An 18773-nucleotide genomic window follows, 5' to 3' on the forward strand; every position below is an offset into this window, starting at 1 on the left:
GCTGCACACAGACGCTCAGATGTGGAGGGTTCTCTGGGTTTGAGTTCCTGGGGCCAACTAAATCTGATTCATTGCATTTTAGTGATGTCTGTCTGCACCCCTGCCAAGAAACCCTTCAGCAATGGCTGCCCACAGATGCCCAAGTCCAGAAGGCTCTTTGGGTTGAACTGACTACGGTAGTAAATAAAAACATAACCAAAGCGTTTCAGGCTAGGCCAACTAAAACTGATTCATCGCAGGCATTTTGTGATCTCTGTGTAAGCCCCGAGACAATTTCCGAACTCTTCATCCGAAGTTGCCCAACAGCACACAGATATGGAAGGTCCTTTGGGTCCCTTGACTGGCTAATTTAGAAACTCAACTGATGAGTTTCAGGCTAAGCCAAACCTGACTCATTTTCATGTTATGATGTCTGTCTACACCCCTGCCAATGCACCCCCCCCCAACTACTCAGTGACAACTGCACAGGGACACTCATATCTAGAAGATTCTTTGGAACTTTTGGGATTTCCCTAGCCTGGGCAAAAGCCGACTGCTGACTCCGTCAAACAGTCTGGCGAAAGCTAAGAGGAATCTGTCTCCATGGAGGGTGGGAGATGGTCTGAGCCTACTCTGTCATTTAAATTCATTGGAGTTCCGAATTCAGATAAAAAATCAAATTGTGCTTTATTAGCATGACTGTTACACTATGGTGTTGTAAAAGCATACAAATAATAATAGCATAATAATAAAAGTGTGAATAGTGTTACCTTAACCAATCAGTAACGGACTTCGCGGGTGAGTTCTTGCTTTTGCCAGACTATGTGCGTCGACTCGCCAAGCTAGGATATCCCTGACTTTAAAAAAATAGCCAGTGAGTTTCAGGTGAAGCCAACTAAACCTGATCCATGATATCATTCATTTTATGCATACGCCCCAACACCCTCAAGTCATGTCCTCATTCTTCATCCAAAGCTGGCTGCCCACAGGTACATGGATCTGGAAAGTTCTTTGTGTTTGAGTGACTCAGTAATTCAGTAACTCAACCGATACGTTTTCAGGCTAAGTCAAACATACATGACTCATCCTCATTTCATGATTTCTGTGATTTCTGTCTGTGGCCCTGCCAAGACCCCTGCAGTAAGTAACTCTCGCTAACTGCTCAGCCACTGCTGGCTGCCCACAGACGCAAAACAGTGAAGCTTCCCGAAGCAGTGTCGAGACTCGTCTCCCAGGAGCTTTTAGTGTGAGTGTGTGGGTGTGCTGCTGATGCTGAGCAGTGCATAGGACAGAGAGAGAGAGAGAGAGAGAGAGAGAGAGAGAGAGAGAGAGAGAGAGAGAGAGAGAGAGAGAGAGAGAGAGAGAGAGAGAGTGAGAGGTCGACCCACGGTTAAAAGCCAGCCAGCTATGGATGATGGCATTGCAAAACACTCAGAAGCAGGTTATGACTCAGAGAGAGAGAGAGAGAGAGAGAGAGAGAGAGAGAGAGAGAGAGAGAGAGAGAGAGAGAGGAGAGCATAGAGAGGGGAGAGAGGGGAGAGAGGAGGAGGAGGAGGAGGAGGAGTGTGTGAATACTGTACTTCACACTGTACAAGAGGGAGCAGTGAGGACGGTCATTGCTGCTGCATCTCTGCCAGTATGAGTGCTGTTACGTATTAGATTCATGACCGTGACGTTGCCATCTTGCTATTGTAAATTTTAGAAACAAGTTATGGTGGGTGGTGGTGATGATAGAAAAATCAAGTCTAAATCTGGTGGGCCTAATAACAATTGTCGGGGTTTATGTGAGAAAGTGCAACATACACACATGCACACACACACAACAAGCATAAACACAATAACAATATTCCTAGAGAAGGATGATTCTGGAAGTGTTCATAACATAACATAGCCTAATTGCATAACATCAAGACCTAGCCTACTAGCGCAGGCAGACTGTACAGGTAAGTCTTCTTAATTTTACTTATCTGAAAGGGGTTTTCAGAACGCTGCAAGGGAGGGTCTCAAATGCCGACACAGCTTCAACTTGAGGTCGTGTTAGTTTACGTAACGGAAATGACGACCCGCAATGCCGCATACCACTGAACCCCCTTTTAAATCCATTTTTGTTAGTATTAAGGGTGGCCAGAAACGCCACACTGCAATACAATGGATTTAACAGGGAATTCATCATTGCGCGGATCATCATTGCAGAGGTGATTTTACACCTCCACTTGAGTTAAATAATAGGGTTTTACCATTCTCCTATACTTTCAACCGTTCTCTGGGTATGGCAGTGCAAATTCTACCTCCAAGCTAGCTGTTAACATTGAGTCAAAAATACTGGATAAGAGAAATTATAACACAAACCACGCCCACTCAATGCAAAAGCGTGGGCTCAAGTTGGGTCTCCTAAGGGGGCGTTGTCCCCTCCTTCTTCTTCTATTTTTGAGGTGTTTGCTCAAGACGTGCGCTACCGCCATCTACAGCGCTAAGGGGACTTGATTTATTCTCAACCTCAGGACTCCGAAGGTCTCCTAACCAAGGTCTCCTAAAGGGGCGTTCACCCGACATAAAGTGGATACCGGAAAAGAAATAAAATGACGCTTCTTGTTAGATCTACTTTCTTTGTTTGAGTCCTGTGAGACAAGTTAGCCGCCAGCTGAGAACAGTCAAAAGTACAGGAGAATGGTAAAACCCTATTATTTAACTCAAGGGGAGGAGTAAAATAAGACTTGGTCACTGCTGTAACAGGGTCCTTGTCTTAACAGGTTAAATCTTGTTTATGTTTATTCTGCTCCACCACAGGGGTGGAAACTCAGTTTCGCGATGTGCATCTTTTCACATCATTAACCCCTTAGCACAGAGCCTATGTTATAACCTTACTGTCACCAAAATTATAATGGCTAGGCCTCTGTCTTAATCTGTTACTTAAGGCTCTCTTTACTGTCATAGCAATGTTGTTATGATGTAGTGGAGTATTTTTAGCAAATAGTGAATAGGCCCGCCGGCGACTCCATCTGCAGTAAGAGGCTACACACATGGTTATCAGACTATATCAAATGTCTTAAAGCCCTGATAAAGGCCGAAACATGTTGGCTATTTCAACCAGTTCCACTATGATCTAGCTAAGTTTATTAGGTGTAAAATCTTTTTAACCAAGAAGAAGAGTGCCTTGGATATTTTAAGAACCTGACTCCAAGTAAAGTCTAACCAAAGAGCACCTTCGTAAACACTGAATTGAACGCCGAAGCCCACTGACCTATCTTCTTTGTCTATATCAGATGTCTCTGTCTCAGCTCCACTCCCCTGCCTGGCTCTGCCCTGCCCTGCCCTGGCCGTCCGTGTCAAAACTGTGAGTGGAGCTGGAGCTGGAGCTGGAGCAGACCCAGAAACACGTAGCCTAACAAACTCTGCCCCCATTACAATGACAAAGATCTCGGAAAAGGCTGAAGAAAAAAAAACATCTCAGGTACTGACAAGTCCAGGGTAGTGTGAGCATTACAACTACATGTTGAAATTGGCTGAAGTTATCCTTTACTGTAAGTACATGGTTATCTGTCTATATCAGATGTCTCTGTCTCAGCTCCACTCCCCTGCCTGGCTCTGCCCTGCCCTGCCCTGGCCGCCCGTGTCAAAACTGTGAGCTGAGCTGGAGCTGGAGCTGGAGCAGACCCAGAAACACGTACAGTAACAAGCAGCTCATTAACCTCTAGATAGAGGAGCACGGGCACCGCTTAACCCCATCCCTCACTACAGCACAGGGAGAGAGAGAGAGAGAGAGAGAGAGAGAGAGAGAGAGAGAGAGAGAGAGAGAGAGAGAGAGAGAGAGAGAGAGAGAGAGAGAGAGAGAGAGAGATGGAAGGAGAGAGAGAGTGAGAGAGAGAGAGAGAGAGAGAGAGAGAGAGAGAGAGAGAGAGAGAGAGACAAAGAGAGAGACAGAGAGAGAAAGAGAAAGAGAGAGAGACGCAGAGAGAGAGGGAGAGAGAGAGGGAGAGAGAGAGAGAGAGAGAGAGAGACGGGTAGACAAGAGCAGAGACAGACGAGATGACAGGCAAACAGAGAGAGAGGGAGAGAGAGAGAGAGAGAGAGAGAGAGAGAGAGAGACGGGTAGACAAGCAGACAGAGACAGAGAGAGAGACAAAGTGGGATGGGCAGATGAAGAGACAATAAAAAGTGAGAGCAACTTGGGAAGAGAGGCCAGCAGGCAGAGAGAGAGAGAGAGGGGGGAGGAGGAGAGATGAGAGAGATGAAAAAGGAGAGTGGGAATGTATGAGAGAGATGGAGAGAAAAGAGAAAGAAAAGAGAGGGCAGTGAAAGGGAGAAAAAAAAACAAGACGCCTCATCGAGTCCCAGGAGAAGCCCAGATGGAGGAGGGGGAGAGAGAGAGAGGGGGGGGGGGGGGGGCGTCCTAAGCCCTATCTGGACGTGTGAGCAGTAGTTTACAAAGAAAGATTGTGGGGTGAAAAGAGAAGGAGAGGAGGAACGATAGTAAAAGAGAAGAAGAGAGCAGTCCTAGACCTCATCTGGACACGGGAAGGAAAGACTTGGAAGAGTTGGAGGGGAACACGAGAGACAGACACAGAACACTAGCAAAAGAAAACCAGGGTTTCCCCCAGCACTTTATTGTAATTGAGAGAGAGAGAGAGAGAGAGAGAGAGAGAGAGAGAGAGAGAGACAGACAGACAGACAGACAGAGAGATCCCAGCCCTAAGATCAGCCCTATCTGGAAGATGGCAACAGATATGAGAGTGGGAGGAATAAAAAAAGAGGAAAAGAGGGAGAGAGGGAGTGATAGCCAGGAGAGAGAGGAAAAGAAAAGAGCAGCGCTAAGCGCTAAGCCCTCGCTCTGGCCCGGCCATGTGGGCGGCAGCGGCAGCGGCAGCGGCAGGGCAGGGGCAGCGACTTGATGACTTCAGCACTATCGGAGTGGACAGCTCTGGTGTGCTCGCAGATACACAAGGAAGCACAGATGAAATGGGTACTGTACAAGCCAAATGAGAGGGAGAAAGAGAGATGGAGAGATGGGGAGAGAGAGGGAGAGAGAGATGGATGGAGAGATGGAGAGGGAGAAAGAGAAATGATGATGAAAGAGAACAGGGAAAGGGAGTAGAGACGAGAGAGAGAGAGAGAGAGAGAGAGAGAGAGAGAGAGAGAGAGAGAGAGAGAGAGAGAGATAGTGACTGGAAGACAGAGCAACAGAGAGATCGAAACAGAAAACTGAGGAAGATGGAGAGGGGGAAAGAGGAAGAATTGATGAAAGTGAAGAGGGAAAGACAGAGTAACCGCAGAGATACACCAGCGGCGATCTGAGCGAGTCGAGCGACGGAAGTAATTGACTTTGCATTGAGTCGAGAGACAAAAGCGATTCTGGAGACTAGAGCGATTTGCGCGACGAGAGCGACAATTTGAAGTTGAAATCTTTTCAACTTTTTATGACGCGGTTCGGCGACAAGCCGCGACAGCCAATGACTGTATAGAGGTCAGTGACCACAGCCAATGGGAATGGTTGATTGCTTTGCCTTCTGCCTGTACGGACATACTCTAGTCTCCTCAGTCTCTCGTATCGCTTGCTGCTACACTCTGTCGCTTGAGTCGCGTCGCCGCTGGTGTATCTCTGCGGTAAAGAAGTAACAGACCAGATGAATGTTCAAATGGAGAGATGGAGGAGTGCATTGGCTTGCTGGCATACATGTTTGTACATGTATGTGTGTGTGTGTGTGTGTGTGTGTGTGTGTGTGTGTGTGTGTGTGTGTGTGTGTGTGTGTGTGCGTGTGCGTGCGCGTGTGCATATGTATGTGTACTTGTGTGGGTCGTCGGCTTTGGAGTAAACAAGAATAGTATATCCTTCAGGGACCATCAACCTAAATAACTGTGCCTTACATGTTAATATTATTTTGAAACAACTTAATTAAACGACTCCAGGGAAAAATGAATTATTTACTTAGAACGAACTCAAAAACACACACACACACACACACACACCCATTCGCATATATCAACGCAGCTCTTGGAATGCCTGTAGCTTCTCCGTTGGCGGACCTTTGATGCTCGATGGTACTTGTGTAATGGAGCTACACTTTTGTGTCATTACGGAATACCTACAACAATTTATTACTACAATTCACTCCATGAATAACTTAAAAAAACGCACACAAACTAATAGAAACGCATATACTGTACAGTAAGTATGGGAAGAGGTTGTTTGAATGCTTGCAGTGACAGTCACTCCGGTGACAGCTCTGTGATGGTTGATGCAAATAGTGAATAGTTGTGTTTAATGAATTATTTACTTGGAATGTATTTTGGATAATGCAAAAGCAAATACACACGAGACAAGACGGTTCTTTTGGAGCAGGTGATCTATGCTATTATTCATCATTTGAAGTGATTCATTATTTATTATATGTGGGAAATGATCTGCTCTTCTGCTAGCCCCTTAATGCACGCCGTACCTCCAGTGGCACGCTGTAATAGACATTGAAAGTTAACTAAGCTTACTATTACTACACTGCCATGACAGTGCAAGGGGCCTTTAGTAATACATTACATTACAGGTCTGGTCATTGCCATTCTGGTAACCGCTAATTTATTAAGCCGTGTCTTAAGGGGCTAGGCTAGCCTGGCAACAGGGTATTTAGCACTAGCATTAGCTTTAGTATTAGGTTTCTATGAGGACTGATGACAATAAAGGGACACTGTGCAGGAAATGGTCAAAAAAGGTACTGCAACTATGCTGCTCATTGAAATTGGGCTGCCTATTGCCAAATTTGATCTTTACATGAACGTTTACGAAGTATTAAACAAATATTTTATAGTATGGTCCAAGTACAGTCATTTTTGCAGCTAAAAATGGCTATTTTTGGAAATTCAAAATGGCGGACCATGGAGAAGATCCCCCTTTTCATGTATGAAAAGTGCAATTTTTCCAGTCATAATGAAAAATTAGAATTTGGTACTGGTGGTAAGTATTCATGAAAAAGGTATCATTAGTGAATGGGCAGGATAAATTCTGGCAATAAACAACTAAAAATCTCACACAGTGTCCCTTTAAGCCTAGTAGATAAGCCTAGACGAACCCGCCTCCCTCCCAAAAATATTTTTACCTGGTGAATTGGTCAGCCCTGCTCTATGTAAGATCACCACAGGCTTTAACCTCGTCCTACCAATCATAATGCAAGAGACACTGGAAAGAGTAGCTCATACTTTTCCGGGATCCACTTCACTTTAGGAGACCAGTGGAAGTTGAGAATGAGTGGAGTTCCCTAGCACTGTAAATGGCGGTAGCACACGCCACCAAACGCCAAAGAAAGAGAAGAAGAAGGGGGGGACAACACACCAAAGTTAAGCACACTCCTTTACATTGGGTAGGTGGAGTTTGACCTTACTCTACCAGACGATGTTTGACTCGGCTAAACAATGGTAAAGAGAGACAGCAGAATGGCTAAGAAGTAGTAGCATCTGGCTAGTCATGTCATTAGCCAAGGCAGTGGAGAGGCAATTTGAAGCATAGTGACTATAGTTTGGGCTCTGGCGCCACACACAACTCTCAGCTATCTAAAGCGTGTTATTCCACACCAAACTTTTCATGTCGCCAGGCTACCAGTGCTTATGACTTCTAATAAGTTATATTATGTAATAGTATCCCTTATTGACATGTACATGTCTTGCAAAACCCATGCTCACTGTAAGTGGGCCTGATGATTGTGCGTTTAACGCCAACATCAGGTCTATAATAATAGTCATTTTTTGTGATAAGTGAAATCATTTTTGATCATTTATTTGTAACAACTAGCCTAGGGATGCACCGATAATGATACTGGTATCGGTATCAGTATCGCCCCTGATACTTGCTCAATATTCTCATACTCATACTCAAACACTTGAAACCGGGCAGGGCACCGATAATATATACACGAAACAATGCAACATCTCGACATGTTCCATTGACTTGAAAGCAGTATGGGGAAAAAAGAGCAGCCTCATACATTTACTGACATTGGTAGACGGTATCGACAAGTACAGACATTAATGTACTCGTACTTTTAGAAGAAAGTGGTATCATGCATCCCTACTGTAGTACAGCTTACCTCTTTGTTACTGTAATGATTAGCTATACTTCTGCTGAAGTCAGACAGAGGCATTTAACACTGAAGTGACAGGAGTTGTGCAGCAGGCCTTAGCCAAGGGGTACGCTGCAGGCCAGAGTCAGTGGTGTAGTCTACTTTTTTATGGTGGGTATACTGTATATTTGAGGTTTTTTTTAAGTGGATATACTGTATATATTTGTGCTATTCAAAATAATGGATCAATCAATTTTAAGTGGGTATACTGAAATCCCTGAAATTTAGAAGTGGGTATACTCCATATACCCGCGTTCTATGTAGACTACACCACTGGGCCAGACACACTCAAGTGATAACAACTCCCATTCATACATATTTAAGGGAACTGTGTACATGTGTAGCCCTCTCATGTGTATCTCTCTCTCTCTCTCTCTCTCTCTCTCTCTCTCTCTCTCTCTCTCTCTCTCTCTCTTTCTCTCTCTCTCTCTCTCTCTCTGTGTGTGTGTGTGTGTGTGTGTGTGTGTGTGTGTGTGTGTGTGTGTGTGTGTGTGTGTGTGTGTGTGTGTGTGTGTGTGTGTGTGTGTGTGTGTGTGTGTGCCTGTAGTGTTGTGCATAGCTGCCTGTGTCTGTGTGTGGGTAGGTGCATGTACAAGCGAGACACTGAGAGCGAGGAAGAGAGTGAAAGAAAGAAAAAGAGCAAGACAAGGGAAAAGAAGCAAGTGAAAGAAACAAGCAAGTGAGCAAGTAAAGTGAGAAGCAAAATAAAACTCAAGTGAAAAGCAAGCAAATGAAACTGAGGTGTTCCTGCACAGTCAACACTCCAGCTATTAGAGAATGGGAGGCACAGCTGTACCAGAGATTCTTTAAGTATATAGAGATATGCCAACATAATAGGTTTCTATGGGCACCTAACATGACCAGATTCCGGTCTGCCTAAAGGGGCGTGTCATAATGCTCCTAGCATTGAATAGAACAGTCCTCAGGTCTGCCTAGGTCTGCCTAAAGGGGGATTTCCCCCCCAATAATAGAACCCGGAAACAATGGGCCAATGGAACCTCTCTCTCTCTACTCTCTCTGGCGATACCGCTGAGCTAAACCACCAGTCCCACAGTTCAATGCTATCAATATACTGTATGAGGCTTAGGGAGGGAGGTTTACTAACGTTCCACGCCACCACACTCTGCTAGTTTGCCTCCGTTACACAAAGCTAGAAAAGTGAGAGACAGAGACCGAGACCAAGGGAAAATTAAAAAAGATGAGAGCGAAGAACATGAGATATGGCACCATAAGGAGAGGAGGAGGAGAGCAAGAAAAGAGAGGGATGGAACATAGGAAGGAGAGAGGGGGGAGACCAATCGGTTCTCTCCATATACCGGGCTACTACAGCAAGCTTCGGGGTGCAATGGAGAAGAGAAGAGAAGAGAAGAGAAGAGAAGAGAAGAGAAGAGAAGAGAAGAGAAAAGAAGAGAAGAGATGAGAAGAGAAGAGAAGAGAAGAGAAGAGAAGAGAAGAGAAGAGAAGAGAAGAGAAGAGAAGAGAAGAGAAAAGAAGAGAAGAGATGAGAAGAGAAGAGAAGAGAAGAGAACAGAAGATAAGGGAAGAGAAGAGAAGAGAAGAGAAAAGAAGAGAAGAGAAGAGAAGAGAAGAGAAGAGAACAGAAGATAAGGGAAGAGAAGAGAAGAGAAGAGAAAAGAAGAGAAGAGAAGAAATCAGAACAGAGCAAGAGGTAGAGGCAATGGCAGTGGCGGCTCTAGTAATTTGGGGGCCCTAGGTGAAATATGGGCATGGGGCCCTCATGGATCCTTTCTGTCTGGTATTTACCATGATGGGGCTGACAGTTGGGGGCAGTGGTGTAGTCTACTTTTTTAAGGTGGGTATACTGTATATTTGAGCATTTTTGAAGTGGGTATACTGGATATATTTGTGCTATTCAAAATAATGGATCAATCAATTTTAACTGGGTATACTGAAATCCCTGAAATTTAGAAGTGGGTATACTCCGTATACCTGCGTTCTACATAGACTACACCACTGGTAGGGGGCTTCTACAGAGGGAAGATTTGGTGGGGCCCTATACAATTGCCTAGTATGCCTATTGGTAAAACCAGCTCTGGGTAGAGGCAGACTTCTGTTGTGACTTCAAAAAAAAATCGTAGTTGGTTATCTTATCAGACCATCACAGCCCCTGAGGCCACACAACTCCACACCACATTACCGTATGCAAAAAGGGAAGGGGATTTTACATCCACAGAAAGAAAGAATACACTCGGCATGCCACAACCTAGTTCATTTGCTTACTGCCTGACATGCCAAGAGTGACACAATGTGTAAATGTGTGAATTCTGATAGAAAATAAACATCTTCTGCTGTTAAAAAAAAGAGGGCTTCTGCTGTATATTTTAGTAACAAAAATCCTCTGTAGTGCCTAGGTACAGCTGCAGCCAGCCAGGTACCATGGACAGCGCCCCATGCGCCGCTTTCAACAGCCTTGTGCGTGTTTGTCAGGCTATTCAGAAAACAGAAAAGTCTGAATGACTGGCAACAAACATACCTTTCTCTCTAACATGATACAACGGTGGTATTTCAATTCATAGACAGTACTATGTGCCCAAATACTTCCTGGAAGATGTTAAATCAACTACGTACGTGTCGAATTAACGCTACATTTCTACTGTGCGGATGTCTTTTTGTCCTGATTCCCTACAATCAATCTAGGCCCAAAAGGACATTTCTTTCCTTATATCAGGTAGCCTGCTATGAATTAGTCTAGCCTCAAACTCAAGCTAATGAAAGAACTATTCATACAATCACAGATTGTTAAGTAAGATGGAATGAGGCTAAACTGAACAACTGAATGGTTTCTGCTATATACATGGGTGCTTGCAGTAATCGCAACTGCTGAAGGCTATGAAGTCCACAGACTGTTCAAGCCAACCCGAACAGCGCGTGCAGGCCGGAAAGGTCAAAAGACTCGCGCTTGGCATGTGGTTGTCATTCCCAACTGCTCATTTAATGTCACGCTGTGATCTGCCTTCCTTCGTCCCAACGTACCCCGGCAGCCCTGAAGAAACATCACTCATTACAGTTCCCAAGGCGTTTAAAAACGCGCACGGAGCACACAGTAAATGGGGGCACTGAGACATTTACTCCTACCACCACGAGATTAGCTGTTTTAGATGTCAACATCCCATGACAGAACGGGACACACACAACACTGCCAGAGTAGTCCGTTACAAGAACCACTCTGCCCACTTTGACTCTATTAGGAGTATGGCAAAAGAGTCAGAATCCCCGTGCTTGTCAATGTACAGATAGTTTAGATTTCCTTACCTGATAATGTCATCGTTGTGTCCCAAATAGAACTTCTGTGTGTGTTCCCTGGTGTTGTAGACCACACCGACACCGGCCACGAAGTAGACTATCTCCTTCCCGGCCGTGTAATACAGGTTGTTACGGCACTGGTGCCCCCGGTATCCGTGGATCCATTCCAAGCGTAGTTGGCAACGAGGAGCAGTCTTGTCCGTCATGCTTTAACGCCTGACTAGCCAACGGTAGCGTTTTACCCCTCGCGCGCTCTCTGTCTCTGTCTTTTACTTAGCTACTCCACGGTTCAGTTGCTGCAACGGCATAGAGGGACTTCCGCCGACCAGTTCTCGGCGTAAGCCCATCAGCTCCGGGGGTGAGAGTGGACCACTAGCGGCAGTGGAGCGTTGGCAAAGGGGGGAATCCCTCGGCTAGCCGTGAGGCACCCCGGGAGGCAGCCAGATGATCACCGGGTTAGATATCCTTAGGTGTCCGTAAAATCCCTTCAGAGGTCGGCCTGGACTCGTCAGTACAACACCTCATTTGACATTTTTGGCTCTTCGTGCAACGTTAGGTCCAATATATTTTGTCCACGGTGTAGTGCCACATAACCCTGAATCACTGTGGCTCTTCTTGACGCAGGGAGGATTACTTATCGCATTGTTGACCTGCATTCATAAGCAAATTGCGTCCATTTGAGTGTTTATAACATTTCCCCGCAAATAAAGGGAACATTAATTGCCAATGCTGCTAGGAGCACGTTTGCTCTTTCGCCGGTAGATAGTGGTCTACAACTCCTTTTGTAGGCTAAGACGCTGCGTAATCCTTCCTGTAGTAAATGCTCTTAGTAACTGTCATTTACTACTACTGCCTAATATATCCTGATTATACTAATATAGACAACATCTCCACAAAGCTCCTCTAATAGACGCAATATCTGGCGAGCCAAGCATTAGAGTCCTCGCCAAAGAGCGATTCCGTGGTCGAGGTCAAAAAAGCGCTTTGGAAAAAATAATAATAAAGCGAACGGCTCATACCTCGATCCGGATTCGTGGGCTGCTGGCACCAGTCTGTGGGAATTTTTCAATGAATACCGCCGAGTGGTAGTTTCGACAAGGGCGATCTTTCATCGGCGCTGCTTCACGGTGCACCCACAAACGCAGTCACGCCACAGTTAGACAGTGCGATCCATTCTCGTCTACATTTATCTAGAGCAGAAAAAAAAACAAACGGCTACTGGCCTGTACCTTTTAAGCCAGCACCCGTTTCAAACAGATAAAATATACAGGGGAATGGGTTTTCGAGTGGATTATCCCGAGAAACGTTTCAAGCGTAAAGATTGCATTTTCCAGAATGTCGTGGTTGGTATAGATGCGTAAAACTTTCAAGAATAGGGGTTCTGGTTTTTAGTTTCCAGTTTGGTTACCACGACGCCTTGTGGTTCGTATTCGATTGTGCGATACGTAAAAAAAACCTGAAGGAGTACAGAGGCTCACGGTAGTAGTAGTTTACATGGCGCCACGAGGTCAAATGATGCCGTAATCTCCCCGTATTAAAACTACAGCACCCACCAAGCAACGCGCTTGCGCTGTCCTTGGTCCTGAGTGCGTGTGGGCAAATGGAACGTGAGTTGAAGTAGAACAGGAAATGTCAGGCTACGCCCACTATTTACAACACTGAATGTAACATAATAGTTTAAGTTACACTTATGGAAGTACTTTGTCCATACAGGCTGGCCTGAAGACTGCATGGATGAATTCATTATACCCGCATGCCATATGAATTGGCATTTTCAGTAATATAGAAAGCCAGTCAAAATAACAGGTAATGCTTTGTAGTAGGTCCTAGTTTTCTTCACATTCAAAATGCTATGTATGACATGGCCGGCACAAAGCAAATGCATGAAGAAATAATTATGGAATTTAACCTGTTTTTGCAAAATGTATTAAGGTTTATCACCACCATTCCTTGTCTTCAGGTGCATTAGTGTGTTGGTACATATCCCTTTGTGCCTAATTATCATGTTGATTTTCATTATGTAAAAAAGCCAAAATGCATCTGTGCACCCTTGGGTAAAGCGTTCTTTGAAAGCGCTCCATTAACACTGGCGCTGGCACGCCTGTGTGTAGGGCTCATATCAGATTGCCGGGCTGCTCCATCAAAATGAGCTACCAATAGTCAAAACATAGACCTAACATTAAAAGTGCACTGTGTAGGATGGTGGTCAGAGGTATTGCCTACCTGGCTGCCCATTGACAGTATAATAGCCTCAGTTTGATGGGTATAGCTAGCTCATATTATTGACACAAAACTTGGTCCCAGGTCAGCCCAGGTGGGTGCTATAGTATTGCACTAGTGGAAATGGCTTGGTAGCTCAGTTTGACGAGTACCATAGCTCATATCGACACATCTTCAGTTTGGCTTTCCATTGTGTATAGAGTCATTGCAGCCTATTCAGTCTGTACCTTTGTATGGCACAGCAGCAAACACATTCACATTTACACGGTGCTAACCTTGGGATGAGTGCATAATTCAATACCGTGTACGAAGGCCCACACTGTCTCCTTGTCTGATGTAAAACTGATGACGCTCTAACTCCGACTGTGGGCCAAATTGCGCACAAGGACACGTTCTATTGGCCAATGTGTTCCTCTGCTCTTAGTGTTTTTTGCGATTCAGAGAGCCATTTGCAGATGCACATGGCATTTATGCCTGACTAATGGCAACTCTCTCTCCCCCCCAACACACACACACACACACACACACACACACACACACAGACACAAAGACACACAGACAGAAAGACACACAGACACAGACACAGACAGACTGACAAACAAACACACACACACACACACACACAGAGACGCACGCATGCACGCACGCACACACACACACACACACACACACACACACACACACACACACACACACACACACACACACACACACACACACACACACAACACACACACACACACACTTGCATTCGTTTATTTCTGTAATAACCTTGAAGAGTGAATACAGCTTGCGCATTGCCTAACGGCTCAGGACACAGTGTATTCAACAAGCCCCTTTGGTATGTCATTTCAATTCATCAGTGCATTTGCAAGTGTACCTTGAGTGCCTCGCGTAGGAGTACAGCAATGTATTATGTGCTCTGTGTGCTAAGTGCAGGGTGGGTGGATAGAAATATGGTAGGTATGGTAGAAGGTATTGCCGTGAATCAAGGTAGAAGCAGAGATTCTTTAAGTATATAGAGATATGCCAATGTAATAGGTTGCTATGGGCACCTAATGTGAGCAGGTTCCGGTCTGCCTAAAGGGGCGTGTCATAATGCTCCTAGCATTAAATAGAACAGTCCGTAGGTCTGCCCCCCCCACCCCGCCACCTTGCAACTGTAGAACCTGGAAACAATGGGCCAATGGAACCTCTCTCTCTCTACTCTCTCTGGTATTGCCGTGATTCAAGGTACAGTAGTTCTAGCGGGTGCATTGCTTTCTCCATGAAACTTCTGCCAATTGATAGGGGTTTTTTTTTACCTTTGAGATCATCTTGTGTTTTAATTCATTTGAATCTTTGAAAAACTCTTTATTTTGCAAGCCATGTCTATTTGTATGGTTATGAATCTGACATGTGATACATGTATTTGGAATTAGAACCCCAGGAAGACTAGCGAACTGCAGCTATGGCATAAGTTAATGCGGATCCTTTAATAAAATGAAATAGTTGCAGTTCCAACAAATTGTGTTTATTTGTTTCAATCAGAAGGGAAGTAATAAGGTGTGCAAAGGGCTACCAAGAAAAAATGTGCATGTTTTTATGTCCCTGACCTCATGGCATGCAGAAATGTTGATGAATAGAGCTGCCTTTGTGGATGGACTGTTTGTTTATTCAATAAATGTAAAGGGTTGCATTTCTCAACAGTGTTGTCGGTAACTAACTTAGCAACTTACTTGGTTGCAATGCAATTTCCCACAAGCAACCTACTAAGTTGCTAACTAGTTAGCAATGATGCTTTTGAGAAACAGGGTCAAGGTTAGTGCTCAATGTCAAGCATTATTGCATTCAGCAATGTGCCAGCCAGGCCTCACAATAGAGCCAAAACAGAAGGGATACTGTGCAGGAAATGGTCAAAAACCAGTATGGTCCAAGTACAGTCATTTTTGCAGCTAAAAATGGCTATTTTTGGAAATTCAAAATGGCGGACCATGGAGAAGATCCCCCTTTTCATGTAAGAAAAGTGCAATTTTTCCTGTCATAATGAATACTTAGAATCTGATGCTGTGGTAAGTATTCAATAAAAAGGTAACCTAAGTGAATGGGCAGCATGAATTCTGGATATAAACTAAAAATCTCACACAGTGTCCCTTTAAACTTGCAATATCTCACATGCCAACTCGGCATACACTGACTGCAGCAGTCAGGAACTTGCCAAAGACTGCCGTGTCAAAAATCGGCCAACTGTCCAGTTTTACAGTAAAAACTAACCACAATTTACAACTTGCTTGTGGGTTGTTTTATTCACAACTGCATCAGTTTATTCTCTCCACAGTGCACTGTTGATAGTTGGCAAAGCTGTACAGTAGCTGTCTTCATTTAGTCCGTGCCAGTCCAGCCAACCTCTGTGCAATGTCCAGTTTGGTTTCGTCATCATCGGTGGTGAGGAGCTCGAGGCAGCTTAACCTGTACAGACACACACACACACACACACACACACACACACACACACACACACACACACACACACACACACACACACACACACACACACACACATGCAAGCAAGTACACATGCAAGCACGCATGCATGCACACACGCACATGCACACACGCACACACACACGCACACACGCATGCACACACACACACACCCATACACACACGCACACACACGCACGCACGCACGCACACACGCATGCACACACACACGCACGCACACACACACGCACACAGACACACACACAAAATCCTCTGTTCTGGCTCCTTTACTACTACTACTACTACAGTGTTCTCCTGGCACCATATGGAGAGCCCATATGTGTCAGATTAACTTGTGCATTCACAACCCCGAGATACTAAACCCTCACACTGACCTCCCTCCCACTGATCTACTACCAGCTACAGCATACCCAGTAGTTCCCAACCCACTAAACTCAATGACTCTTTGTACAGAAAGACCTACTGTCGGCCCATTCACTCTTTGCAGAGAAGACTCAACGATATCCTAACAACATTGCTATGACGTTACTGAAAGCTTTAGGTATTGGATGGAGACAGTAAGGTTTTAGCATCTATAGGCTATGCGCAAAGGGGTAACTAGTTCATAAACCGCTACCTCTCTACCAACACCACTAGCCACAGCGCCCTAACCCAATGGTTCCCATACTAGGGGCCAGGACCCAAAGGGGGTCATGGAGGTACTGCAGAAGAGACTGTTTGCATAAAACCTTGAATATATGCTTTTATACCATTTAGCATACATTGTTAGTAAAAATATCCACTTCAATGGCTAGTGGGCCTAAATGCATTAACCTTTCCTGTGATATAGGCCTATATTTAAGTTTAGCAAAAATGTGTTTTTGCATTTGGAAAAATGGGAGGGGGTGGGTCTCGAAAATATTTTTATGTCGAAAAAAGGGTCCCAGCTGAAAGTTCCCCACCCCTGGACAAACCCTTTACCTGCACTACACAGCCATGTTGCTACTATGTCCTCAAAGGCGCCCCCTTGTGGCAGCATAACGTAATTGAGGTTAGGTTTAGGAATAGGTTTAGGGTTAGGCCACATAGTCAAAATGTCACTTGGAAGGAATACCCAAGACGTCAAAAATTGCAGTCTGGTCCAAGGTAGTCAGAAATTGACTACTTGGGGTGAGACTGCGTTGCATTTTGTTAATTTATCATGTGTAGTAGAGGGTAGAGTTAAACCCCCATAGTGTTGAGTTAAACCCCCATAGTGTTGAGTTAAACCCCCATAGTGTTGAGTTAAACCCCCATAGTGTTGTTTCTTCTCCCCAGGAACATCATGACTTCCGCAGATTTCAAATTAATCTTTGCATATTTAAAAATCTGAAAATATGCACATTCATCTAAAATTTAAAATGTATTAGTCCATGCGTAAACAGGTTTTTATGCTGATTCAAGTTGTGCATAAAATTAAGCACACAAGCACTTTTTTCAGGCCAGGCAGTCTTAGTACACCTGAACATTCGTGTGAAAAGTTTATTTACGTGGCTTTCTTGGACGTAAGAAAGCGTTGTACATATATCTGCCACTGTACCGTATCTCAGACCATTCGAACCCTCTAAATTAGCTGGTTAGGGTGCATGTTTGATATTCCGTATGAGCTGGATATTTGAGATGGCTGTTCTAGCCCTTTGCTTAAGTCGAAACACACAGTGTGAGCATGCACTGAGCAAGAGTGCAAGACATTTGAGAGACCATTGTGTTGTCCTACATGTGTGTCCCAATAGGCGTGGGAACTTGATAGGTTGTGGAGGGAGGGGTGGAGATGAGGTGGAAAGGGGTCCAGGGGTCAACTACCTTTCCAGCACCTGCCACATAAGTGGATACGAGTGCAGGGGAGAATCCCCCCCCCCCCCCCCCCCCCCCCCCTCTCCAACCACTAACCACCACCAAGCACCTCTTTCCTCACACATGGGCGTGGGAACCTGATAGGTTGTGGAGGGAGGGGTGGGGATGAGGAAATGATGGGTGGAAAGGGGTCCAGCCAGGGGTCAGCATCTGCCATACGATACTGTATTATGAAGAGTTTTGTTGTAAAATGACTTACAGTATATCCCTTTTTGGAACATTTATGGAAATTGACATTTTTCTGTTGAGCATTGCACTGCAAAATGCATTTTATATAGGTTTTGAAAGTATGTTCTCAAAATGGGTGGGATGGGAGGCGTGGTAAAGTGAGGGTTGGATAGGTGTGTAGTGATCGTCAACCTCTCTCTCGACCAGCAGCCACATAAGTGTAACAGCGGTTAATAGGTCATGGAGTTGATGTTGGGGGGGTGAGGTAAGGAGTTCGTCTTAATATGCGACCTTGCCTCCTCCACTTGCGTTTGTCTCCTCGTCCCGCCTCCTGGCCCCTCCTCCGTGGAGAAAACGATAAAGTTTCCCAGCTGTCAGCCTAGCCACAACAACTTTTGAGGGAATGTTTTTCATTCACCATCCCAATTGCAAATGAGAAAAAGACTCTACAATTGAGCTTTTGCAAGATATTGAAATATAATGCTGTTGTCAGTGATGTCATCATGACGAGAAGCAAGTGGAGGAGGCAAGTGGAGGAGGCAAGGTCGCATATTGCAACGCACTCAAGGTGAGGTGGATAAGTCCGGGGGTCGACGACCTCTCTCTCTCCCCACCACCAGTCGCATCAACCAGGGGTCCGTTTCTCAATTCTTGACGTTGCTAACCGTCTTAAGACCGTCTCAA

At 45.0% G+C, this 18773-nt stretch overlaps 1 protein-coding gene across 1 annotated transcript in view; it reads right to left on the bottom strand.

The window, feature by feature from the left end:
- Positions 1–11551, bottom strand: part of LOC134447512 (echinoderm microtubule-associated protein-like 6) — a 190025-nt gene extending 178474 nt beyond the window's left edge. Inside the window, exon 1 of the mRNA XM_063197047.1 lies at positions 11355–11551. Within this exon, the coding sequence (XP_063053117.1) occupies positions 11355–11551 (197 nt within the window). The remainder of the gene's footprint in view (positions 1–11354) is intronic.
- Positions 11552–18773: the final 7222 nt, after the last annotated feature.

The sequence above is a fragment of the Engraulis encrasicolus genome, chromosome 1 (assembly GCF_034702125.1).
Source record: "Engraulis encrasicolus isolate BLACKSEA-1 chromosome 1, IST_EnEncr_1.0, whole genome shotgun sequence".
Taxonomy (NCBI): domain Eukaryota; kingdom Metazoa; phylum Chordata; class Actinopteri; order Clupeiformes; family Engraulidae; genus Engraulis; species Engraulis encrasicolus.